General features: G+C 32.7%; 1 protein-coding gene across 1 annotated transcript; it reads left to right on the top strand.

Moving 5' to 3' along the window:
• The first annotated feature begins 4,179 nt into the window (after window positions 1-4,179).
• On the top strand, window positions 4,180-6,405 carry LOC107020048 (probable caffeoyl-CoA O-methyltransferase At4g26220). The gene is made up of 5 exons (XM_015220385.2): window positions 4,180-4,284; window positions 4,402-4,481; window positions 5,659-5,803; window positions 5,909-6,040; window positions 6,118-6,405. The coding sequence occupies exons 1-5, from the start codon at window positions 4,225-4,227 to the stop codon at window positions 6,403-6,405; spliced, it is 705 nt and encodes a 234-aa protein (XP_015075871.1). The 5' UTR covers window positions 4,180-4,224.
• The last annotated feature ends 6,183 nt before the right edge of the window (window positions 6,406-12,588 follow it).

Raw genomic sequence — 12,588 nt, 5'->3', positions numbered from 1 at the left:
AAAATATTTTGAGATGATTTTTGAATATTCATAAAATACATTCATTATCTACATAATTATATTAAACACATATATTATTTAAATATCATAAAAGAGGGACAAAACTTGCAAACTATATATATATATATATATATATATATATTTTCATTTTTTTTGAATTTTTATTTCAAATCGTTTGTGTCACGCCCGAGCCTACACCCTGGACGTGGTCGACAATCAGTGACCATTACTGGCATTGAGCAGACCCTTGAGATGACTTACTTAACTCAGCAGGAGAAAACAGTCAATACGATAATCATCAAAGAATTGAACTAAACTGAATAATAAGATAATCGGAATGTTTTAATGATTTAAACATTCAACTTGGCCAAAGTGGCAACCAAGTCTTTAACATAAGAATAATACAGTAAAGACTAATGAACTACTACCTGTCTATCTATGAAGCCTTCTAAAACTGATATGCATATTGGGACAGACCCCACAACATCCTATAAAAAAAGGAAAGACAGAAAGTGATAAATGTATCCTCCAGAATGCAAGGAGGCTCACCACTGACTCTCAGCTGGATCAACGATGTGATGGATGATGTTGATCCTGGTTACCTACGTCTACATCATTATATGATGCAGGCCAATTGACATCTATACATTGAATGTACGAGTATGCGAGTTGAAATGTTAAAACAACTTAATTTTGAAAAGGAGTAAGAAGGAACACTTACCTTGGTCTGCTCAACTCAAGAATAATATGACTCAATAATACTAACTCATTTCAATATAAACCAATTTAAAAGCATGTGTAATATAAAGAAAATTTGTTTGAAAANGATACAAATAAGTCTGAGATGTATGTGAGAATACAAATAAACTGATGTGTATATATATAAATACATTTAACTTCTGTGGGAGTTTCTCTAATTGAAAACCATCTCTTAAGAACTACAATAATGATTCAACGATCTACCTCACTCCGACAGGGCATCGTATACCCAACCAAAGGTATAAGATTTGATTGCCTAATGGATCCACTAGACTACTGTGAAAATGGTTCATCTAAAGAGTATGACCCTCTTCTATCCATGGTGGCTACATGGTTTATGGGGCTGTGAGCTGTCTGAACTCTCCCCCATATTGGTGCTCAATACTACTCCCAAAAATATACTAGCTCTTATGTTTTAAAAACATACTGATTTTTTGATTTGAGATTAGTTCTCAAAATACTTAGCTCAAAGGCTATCTTTGAAATAACAATTCCTCTGCTTGGTTCATTTAGAAAGATATTTCTTATTAATTTAACACTATGCCAAAGACTCTTTGGAAATCTCAATTTCTCTTATTTTTCAACTGTGAAAACATTTTAAGTTCTTTTGGGACTACTTTGTTCGTATATGCTGCTTTGAAGGAATACTTCACTTTACTTTGAACTGAACTCGAGCTTAAGTCTTAAAACGTCACTTCAAACGTTTTTAAAGACTTATGAAAACTTGAAATGAATTTCTCTTTCTTATCTTTTAGTCCTTGATTAAACTGACCTTTAAGTGTTAAAACAAGTTAAAGCATTTGCAAAAGACTTCATGAATGTACTTTAATATTTTTCTAGACTTGGCTCTAACTTTTCCATGAATTTGAAGTTATGAATTCAAGGTTGTAAATTTGTGTTTCTGGTTGATTTCTATGTAATTAGAAGTCATTTAAGTAGTTAGAATTATTAGAAAGTGTTAAAACACCTTAGAAAGGCTTAATTCGGGGCGCCGCGCCAAACCATTTGGTCTGAGGCACCATTCTGGTGCACTGCAGGCGTGCCGCCCCAGGCTCTTTTGCATAGATGGGGCGCACCGCGCGAGGTGGTACCCAGATGTGTCTGAACGATTTTTCTTCTCTCATTTTGTGATCCTAAATTGCCTAAACCTCCATAGTTCAATTCCGAAATCCTTCGCTTTATTAGTATCTACAATACGCAATAGATCTAACTCGACCCGGCATGATGAATTAATGCAACAATAGGCATCAACAACTCAACAATCAAGAACGTAACCATGTTTTTCAAGAAATTCAATATTCTTATTCAACCAATTCGAAAATCAAACGATTGAAGTAAGATTGGTGTGTGGGTGAACTAACCCAACACTAAAAGATCTCACATACCTTTATATGGATCACCCCCGAAGAAATCCACAAGTTAAACCTTGGAGTTCTTGGCGAATCCTTAATTTGTCTCCCTTTTCTTCTTCTTTTTTCTTTTATCGAAGCCCTAAACGTGATTTTGATTTTTTTATCTGAACTAAAACTTGTTCTTACCCCAGTTAACCCATAAAACAAAATAGAAAATAAAAGAACATTATAATTACTCACTCCTATGTCTTAACACGTTTAAGCATAAAACAAAAGGCCTCAAAAAAGCTGAAACAAACTTTGTCACACGCCCTTTCTCTCTCACTCACTCAATCAGGAAACCATACAAGTTGTTGAAGATAATCAATTAAAGCATTGGAGATATAAAAATGATTGTTTTGAACTCGCTTCATTTTTAAATAAAGGTATGTATGATCTTTTTGAATATCATTAGTGATACTAAAAATACTTATTTTTCATCTCGATCCTACTTTATAATCTTTAGAGATTTGATATATGAAAGACTTTTTTATATTCAAGAATTCAAAATATATTGTTATTATAAGTTAATTGTTATTTATATTTATACATATTTGATAAATTGATTGTTAGATTCAAAACATGGTTAATGTTTGAAATGAGATGGTGTAATTTTTACCTTTTTGTTGTTAACAGTAAGATAGTAATAGTAATATTCATTTATTGTGATCTCAATGAAGCAGAATAGTTCTTAATATTAGTATTTGTCAAATTTATAGACAGTTATACTGCCAATAAGGGATGTCATTAATGGCAATGCCAGATGCAAATTCTAGGTGAGTTAAGTGGCTATTGTGGTCAAATATATGCATCAAAATTGAGGAAATATTTAATGTTCAAATTATTAGAAAATTTGATCAAAAAATTAAAAGAACTATAATATTTTTTTATTTTAAGACTAACTAACTTTTTTAAATTAAAAAAATATTAAAGCTAAAAGAGTAGAAGTATTTAGAAAAGTAAATAAAATATCATTAGTCAAAAAGACACTTGCATTTTTAATATGTTTACCAACAATCTCTGTAATTTTGCTTAAAACTTTAGGAATCCACCAATAATTAACTAAATTTGGAAGCAGAGGGTTATGTGCGGTGCAGCATATTTTTTTTCTAAAAAAAAAATCAAAAAAATATCTAAATTATAATGGAGAGATTAAGTGAGATTTTTAAAAAAAAATTATATATATAAAAAAAGTTTATGAAAGAATTTTTTTTGAAAAAGCTAAAAAGTTGGAAGGAAGGGAGGGGGTTTACCATTAGAGAAAATCGTGGAGTGGGGTAAGAAAAATATTTCATATTTTATTTCATATTTTTTAGAGAAATATAATTATTTCAATATTTTACTTTAATCAATAATCTTTTTACTTTTTATCAATATTAAATGATTGTCTATATAAAGTGTGCTAAAAAGAGATATGTATGTTCTATTAAACTAATAAAAGATACTTTCTTCGTTTCAAAAATAATGTTCCTATTTCCTTTTTAGTTTGTTTAAAAAAGAATGATCCATTTCCTTTTTCGGTAACACTTTAACTTTCCACGTGACATGTTTTAAGACCACAAGATTAAAAAACATTTGATACATTTGACATGATTTTAATTTAGAACCACAAGATTAAAAAGTGTTTTTTTTCTTAAATTCCGTTCAAAGTCAAACTAAGTATCCTTTTTGAAACGGAGAGAGTAGTAATTTATATATAAGCCTAGACGGTCAATTGTTTGAACATGAAATAAAAAAAATAAATCCTAAGTTTGTTTTATACGCATATTTGTCTTTCAAAAAAGAAAAGTAAAGAAGACTATAATTTATCGCTGTTCAGGTCTAACACGTGCAATTAGAAAACAAAAAAACTGAAACAAACTTTGTCTCTTTGTCTCAATAATAATAAAAGTTTGAATGGAAGATAAAGCGTGATCAAAACTTTGGAGATATTGAGAGAAAAAAATAATTATTTGAAACAATTGCTAATATAACTTGTGATTCTTGGTTTTGCAGCTTCTACTCTATTTTATTGAAAGAAAAACATATCCTTTCTATTTTGTAAAGAAAAACATCAAGTGTTGTTGTAAAAGAAATGGCGTCGCTCTCAACCTCAATTTCCAAAGGATTGTTGCATAGTCCAGAATTGCGTGAGGTACAAAATTCAATTTCATTTAAACCTCAATCATACATTTTCCACCTTATTTTATTCGTTCTTTTGTGTATTTTTTAAGTTAAATTTATCATTCTTATATGTTTTAACTTCTGCAAGTATATGCTGGAGACTGTTGTGTACCCGCGAGAGCCAGAGCTTCTCAAGGAGATTAGACTTATAACTTCAAATCATCCAAGGTAATATTTTAGTATTAATTTATACTTGTTAATCTCGTTTTACCCATAAACTTCAATACTGCAAAATAAAAATATTTTACTTTCGCCCATCACCATACAACATTTTTTTTTGTGTAAACCCCCAAACTAGTTTTTAATTAAATCAAAAACTCAAATTGCTAAACCTTCTCTAAATATAAATTACATTGGTCAATACATTTTTCACGTGACTTCAGTAAATTTTCATTTTCCAACCCAACATAACACCTCATGCTTTCCACTGACTTATCATATTTTTTTTTAAAAAAAAAATTACTAACAAAAGGAGTAATATGAAGAATGACTTAAATTTTTTTTAGTCTGCTTAAAAAAATGATATCTTTCCTTTTTTAACAACATTTTAACTTCAATTTTTAATATGACATGTTTAAGGTTACAAAATTAAAGAGTATTTATAAACATATGTCATAACTATAATTTAGAACCATAAGATTAAGAAGTTTTTTTTTTCTTTTTTTTTAATCTCAGTTCCAAGTTAAACTAGGTCGTTGCTTTTAAACAGAAGGAGTAGTATTTAGTAGGGCGGCAGTTGGGCCGATCAAAATGGGTTAATACAATATACGGGTAAAGATTCAGTCCTGTTCAAATTTGTTTTGGTTAAAATAGGTTGGCTCAAAACTGATTAGGTTACAAGTTATAAGTAACAGGTCATAACTCATAGGTCCAATTTTTACTAAGTTTTAATAACTTTATTTTGTTATTTATAAACTTTTTGTACCTAATAATTTTTTTTCTTTATAATAACTATATATATCATATAAAATGAAAAAATATTTTGAAAAAATTTCTCAAAAATCAATTTGGATTACATATCAATCCAATTTTTTAATGGATTGAGCTAACAAATTTTGAATCAATAACTAACCCAAATCTAAATGGGTTGGGTTGGACAAGTTGGGTTTGATGTTGGTGTAATCAATGGGTAGAATGAGGGCTAATAATGTGGGTAGTAGATGTTACATGAGTTACAAGAAACTAATGATCATACAATTTACAAAAATCAATAGTCATCTTCTATCACAATTTATACACGCTAACTTATCCACTTAATATTTTGTTTTGATAATAAAATGCATATACATCGACAATAATGTGTTTTAAAAAGTCAATCAGCTTAGCTTGAATTATATTTTTACAGGTGTTTAATGGCAACTGCACCAGAAGCTGGTCAACTAATTGCATTGTTGTTGAAACTAACAAATGCCAAAAAGACGATTGAAATTGGAGTGTTCACTGGATATTCCTTAGTCCTTACTGCCCTTACAATTCCTGATGATGGCAAGGCTAGTGCATCACAATTTTATACAACTAAAATTGGTTTAATGTATAATATATTCTCATATTCATGTGTAGAACATCATTGATCTATGTGTGCAAATATTATGCAGATTATAGCTATAGACATTGATCGAGATGCATACGAGATGGGATTGCCAATTATTAAAAAGGCTAACATTGAGCATAAAATTAATTTTATTCAGTCCTCGGCATTATCAGCCCTTGATGAACTCTTGAATAAGGTAAGTAAAAGTAAAGTTACTTTAAAATCTTTTGCATCCAATTACTTGATTAAATGAAACTACTTATTCTATTGCAGAATGACAATAGAGGAAGTTTCGATTTTGCTTTCATCGACGCAGACAAAGTTAGCTATCAAAAGTACCATGAGAGAATGTTAGAATTGGTGAAAGTGGGAGGTATTATAGTATATGACAATACACTATGGTTTGGGACAGTTGCTATGCCAGAGGAGTGTGTTAAGGAAACAATGAAGCCAAATAGGCAACACATCATTGAATTTAATAAATTTTTAGCTGCGGATACTCGTGTTCAAATTTCCCAAGTCCCTATAGGTGATGGAATCACCATTTGTTGGCGACTCTAAAAAGAGTTCTCTTTTGTTCTAGGAATAACAATTGTGTGTCTCGTGTTTGATGTTGAAATGTTTCCTTTTTTACTAGTAAGTTGTTGTTGCAACAATTATTGTACTATGACATTTTCGCTGCTAATTCTGAGTATGTGAAAAAGTAACTCCTTATTTTAATAGTTATCATATGTCATATAGTATTTTGCAAATGTCTCAGGTTGATACTTGAGAAATGGATATGATTTTCGAGCAAACATATTCATCCTGTTACAGAGTCCTTTTCATGGTGCAACTTCTTTGGCGAACAAAGTGTCTCAACTCTGATAATTCTTTGACTATGACGCTTGTTCAATCTAATATACATGTGAGTGTACGTGATCACACATGCATTATAGTGAGTATCAATGATCAGGTGTTTGACTCGTTGAGACTTATGATTATAGAGATATAATAAAACTCAGAAGTGTTTTGTTGAAAGAGTTATGAACTTCTTATAACTGATATGTTTTTCAAAGGGTTGAGAGTTTTTTTAATCACAAGGAGAGAACCTTCTTTTAGTGTTATGATATATCAAGTAATCATGTTGCTCATCGACCTTCTTTTATCTTGCAATATTTATCGAGTTATTAATTTCTGGGGTGAATATTATGACTATGATTCTCCCAAATCTCTAATCACATATTTTTGTTTGTCTCACGCCTATATCTCTTATGACTACATTAATTAAGAAAATATTTTTGCAATTTCCATTAATAATAAAGTTGTACAAGGTATGTGTCTATCCTAGACACAAGATATGTTTCCCAATTCCTAGGCTTATGATCCTACTCTATTTGATCTTAATTGTATCTTGCGTCCTTCTCTCTCTCTCTCTCTCTCAAGTTAAGCAGTAAAACAATAAAATCAAAATCAAATAAATCACTTATATGAGAAATATGTAGTACAACATTGCATCATATCAACAACAATCATATTGTTGATATGCTTAAGATACACCTTTAAATGGTGTAAAGCGGTAGCATGCAAGAACAATAATAAGGTTTTGATGAAATCCATAGGAAATATGGGAAAAGTTTTGAACTTTACAATGGGAACAACTATTAGATACTTATAGTTGAATTCTAATTTATAATGTTGTAGGGAAACTATAAACTATAACGAAGATTGCAAGAAAATGAAACTAGATAAGATGTAAAATTCGTTATTCAAACACCAAGATTGTGTCCTACAAGGGATTTTTTTACCATGGAATTACAAATACTTTGAGTTACACATATACACTTAGTCTTTGCACTTTCACTCAACCATTTTCAATGCTTGAAAAGTTTATCTACACAAGATGCTTTTATAACTAAATTATTTATTAACATAAGTGTGAACCATCACGCGAAGTAAGTCTTATTATTCCTAATATTAATTTAACAAAGAAGGGATAACACCTAGAGTTCCTACAATCTATTTACCAATTTTTGACAAAATCGACGAAATTTAAAGAACGTTTAGAACTCCTAGCTTATTCTCCTTTTAGAACCTTACTCTAAAGACTTGAAATGTGAATGAACGTAAAAGAAATGATTAAAACCTTCTAATCCCTTAACTAGATGTAAAACATCGTGGTTTAGGCTTAAAATAAGAAATTAAACAACATAGCTTAGGTACCAAACACATAGGGAAAAGAACTAAATCACCCTAAATCAAAAAACTGATGAAGTTCCCTTAAAGGAAAGCTTCACGGACTCTTCAGGGCTCCACAATCCGTGAAAAAATTCATTGGTCGTATAGTCATTTGTGAAACTTTGACTGTCTGATAGGTTCTTACTAAAACGAGCATAACATTTTACTCCGAACTCTAAATGGAGTAAACTCTGTGAAGTTGGAAAGAGGACTCGTAGTACTTTTATTTGATAGGTCATGGACCATCTAATTCATTATGTACCGAGATATATGGTAATTTAAATTTGACGCAAATAAAATCTCATATTGAAACTCAATTGATTAGAAAGCTTTCAACTCAACTTCGTGCTAGGGGATTTTAGTGACCTTAATTCATATCTAAAATCATTCCCATATTTTAAGATTTATATTAACTTAAAAATTGACGGGTGACTATGAAGACCCCTAAACGGGTCATACAACTCACCATGGTCCATCTAGGGTCCTATACAGGTGACTCAAATCTTGGAAGCCCTAGATGGTTGGGATACCTCCCCTAAACATGTTGCGGACCGCTAAACGAATCGTTTAGGTCTTCCTCAAAGGGTCCATGGTCCATTTTGGGTTCATGGACTTGGTTTTTAGCCTTCTTTATCCTTTCTCGATGCACAAGGTGTTACACCCTTGATAGACTCCCTAGATACCTTTATTGAAGCCCTAAGCAGTGATGAAGAAAGGAGACTTGAACTTGAACAACCCTCGTTTCTTCTTCCTTCGACTAAAGAGAAGATTTTGGAGAAAACATAGAAGAGAATTTGGAAATTTAGGGGAATAAAGTTAGGGTGGGTAGTTTTAGGACTTGAAAAACTTATATAAGGCTAGGTATTAGAGCAAAACGATATAACTTAGGTTTTAAGCACATAGGAAAATAATCAAATAGTCTTAAAATAATTGTTGGATTGATCCTACGGTTATGATCTACGGTCCTTAATTCCTATGGACTATGTTGACGCCCAATTTTGTCCCTCCACGATATAAATTAATCATCAAGCTTTATCAATTTCAAACAATTTGAAATAATTAGTTTTATAAAATTCAAATAGATTGTGAGTTAGTTTGAATAAATATGTCCCTTTTTTTAATTATAATTTTTAAGTATTATGTATGTTTTATATAGTTATGTATGTAATTAGAGTATTTTTATGAATATTCGGAAATTGTCTCAAAAGGATTTTGTTTAATTAAATATTTGGCTTATTAGTTTAGTTTAAGTTATGGTCTATATATTGAATTAACTAATTTATCATTATGTTAATTATTTTATTGTTAAGATTAAGAAGCTCATTAATTGATTAATAACAATTCATTTTTAGCTTATTTTGACCGAATTCAACTAATTGCCTCAGTTTGATCGAAATAGCAATTCACATGATTATTTTTCTTAAGTCAAATTAACTACATTCTTGGCTTCTTTTTCAAGACCTGTTTGCCTCAATAACCCAACAATTCTCACCCAATCCAATATCCATCCAAAGCCGACCCATTACAATACACAACCCAACTTAATTCTCCACGAAAGATTTAATAATATTCCTTTAAACATTCAATACAATCAGCAAATCTTGTTTGTTGTTTTGTTACTATCCGTCGACTATTTACTTTGAAATTTCATGTGTTGATTTATGGCTTGTCGTGCCTTTTAATATGACTTTAAAATTAAGAATGTTGTATCCATTGTTTGCTGCTAGAGTACTATGTTTTGAGGTACATTTTATTTAGTCTTCCTTACTTTCTCCTATCATACTCTCATTTTTAGTTAAATCTTTAGTCTTTAGTTAATGCTTGGTTCAATTCTCTCTTTAATACTATTATTATCTAAATCTCTTGTGGATAGCCTATTAAGTTTATAGAAATTTGTAGCCACTTGAGTATAAACCTGGAAGTTGTAAAGATCTATTTACATGCTTGATTCTTGATTTCTTTTCTGTTAAGTCTGGTTCCTGAGAATTCTGTTTGGTTTAATTGAATCTTTTGTCGTTACTTTGTCACATTCTTTTGCGATTAGATTCTTTATTGAGTTTTCGTATCTATATGTACTCATTAGAGTCTTAATTTGAGTATTCATATATCACTTTATTTATGCTCAAGTTTAGTTTAAATTCTTTTTATATACATCTGACGGGTCTAGCTTGGTGAACATTTGATCCGTTCAGGTGTAAGTTTAGTAGCTTGTGATCATGTTTTTTTTTTCATTTGTGTTTGATGGTTGAATTAAATATTTTTGCTTAAATTCAAATTATTGTTTAGCCTTTGTAGTGTACCATTTAATCTGTATTCCTTTATAATATGTGAGGGTGTATCTTCGCCATTTATTGTCCTTATTTTCTTATGTTTTTAAAAGCTCTAAGTTACGGTTGATGTGCATCTTGCGTTACATCTAATGGATAGTGTTTTATTGCATAACAGAGAAATAGACATGTCTTGTCTTGGTAGTGGTTAGATGTAACGACCTGTTTAATCGATTCGAGTAGTAAGATTATTTTGATAAAAAACTGACTGGGTCGACGGACCACGCGACGGACCGTCATGGTCACGACGGCCCGTGATGGATTCCGTCGTCCCATACTTGTAAATTTTCTTCTGCTATTTTTCTCATTACCCTCGACGACAAGTAGGACGAACCGTCATAGGCACGACGGGACGTCGAGGGACTTCGTTCCAAAATACTTAAACTCTGAATATCTGGGTACTGAGATCGACTCTCTGAACTTCACGACGGAACTGCAGGATGGACCGTCGTAGGTACGACGGACCGTCACAAACCCTTTACAGAATTTGGCTCTCTGAACTTTGTGACGGACCTGCAGGACGGACCGTCATAGACACGACGGACCGTCACAGGTTGCGTAACCTAACTGGGTCGGATTTCTGTTAAAAGTTTTAAAGGGGTGTTTTGGACTATTCATGACAAACTTTATGAAATTAGTGGGGTAAGTTTAATAATTTATTTACTTGGAGGGTTAAAGGAGATAACCTTGGAATAAATAATGGGTTACTTTTATCATAATGAATTATATGATAATTAGGGTAAAAGAAAAGAATCTAGAGAAGAAAAAGAAAAAGACAGAGAGGGAGAACGAACGAGCGAGAGAGAGAACGAAGAGGAAAGCAAAAGGGCATTGGGGAGATAGCTTGCTTGATCACGATTCTTCGGTGGAGGTAGGTTATGGTTTATGCTATGTGATAGTAAACTCTTAATAGCGATTGATATGTATTGGGTGGTATTGTAAAGTCTTCTATATACTTGATTGTGTGTTTGTATGTTGTGATCGTATAATTGTGGTGTTTAGAATGATGAGATTGTTGAATCTTTAATCTTAAATCCTCTCTATTAAGATGACGCTTGACATAAAGAAAGCTTGATGAACTGAAATAATGAGATAGATGGATCGGAGTGTCACGTTCCGACACGTAGGAATAATGGATCGGAGTGTCACGTTCCGACACGTAGGAATAATGGATCGGAGTGTCACGTTCCGACACGTAGGAATAATGGATCGGAGTGTCACGTTCCGACACGTAGGAATAATGGATCGGAGTGTCACGTTCCGACACGTAGGAATAATGGATCGGAGTGTCACGTTCCGACACGTAGGAATAATGGATCGGAGTGTCACGTTCCGACACGTAGGAATAATGGATCGGAGTGTCACGTTCCGACACGTAGGAATAATGGATCGGAGTGTCACGTTCCGACACGTAGGAATAATGGATCGGAGTGTCACGTTCCGACACGTAGGAATAATGGATCGGAGTGTCACGTTCCGACACGTAGGAATAATGGATCGGAGTGTCACGTTCCGACACGTAGGAATAATGGATCGGAGTGTCACGTTCCGACACGTAGGAATAATGGATCGGAGTGTCACGTTCCGACACGTAGGAATAATGGATCGGAGTGTCACGTTCCGACACGTAGGAATAATGGATCGGAGTGTCACGTTCCGACACGTAGGAATAATGGATCGGAGTGTCACGTTCCGACACGTAGGAATAATGGATCGGAGTGTCACGTTCCGACACGTAGGAATAATGGATCGGAGTGTCACGTTCCGACACGTAGGAATAATGGATCGGAGTGTCACGTTCCGACACGTAGGAATAATGGATCGGAGTGTCACGTTCCGACACGTAGGAATAATGGATCGGAGTGTCACGTTCCGACACGTAGGAATAATGGATCGGAGTGTCACGTTCCGACACGTAGGAATAATGGATCGGAGTGTCACGTTCCGACACGTAGGAATAATGGATCGGAGTGTCACGTTCCGACACGTAGGAATAATGGATCGGAGTGTCACGTTCCGACACGTTAAGAATAAAGAGAAGTAATCTTGAATTATGTTAATATACTAAATTTCAAGGAACCTATTTTCCCAAATGAGTATGGTGTGGAGGCTTGAGTCCTCACAAATGTGCTTGAGGTTGTTGTCAATGGTTTTTTTATTTGTTGATTGTCACCTGTTGAGTATTGTGGTTGGTTTTATA

This window comes from Solanum pennellii, chromosome 5 (genome assembly GCF_001406875.1).
Source record: "Solanum pennellii chromosome 5, SPENNV200".
In the NCBI taxonomy this organism is placed as follows: Eukaryota; Viridiplantae; Streptophyta; class Magnoliopsida; order Solanales; family Solanaceae; genus Solanum; species Solanum pennellii.
This window is presented reverse-complemented; position numbering and strand designations above follow the sequence as displayed.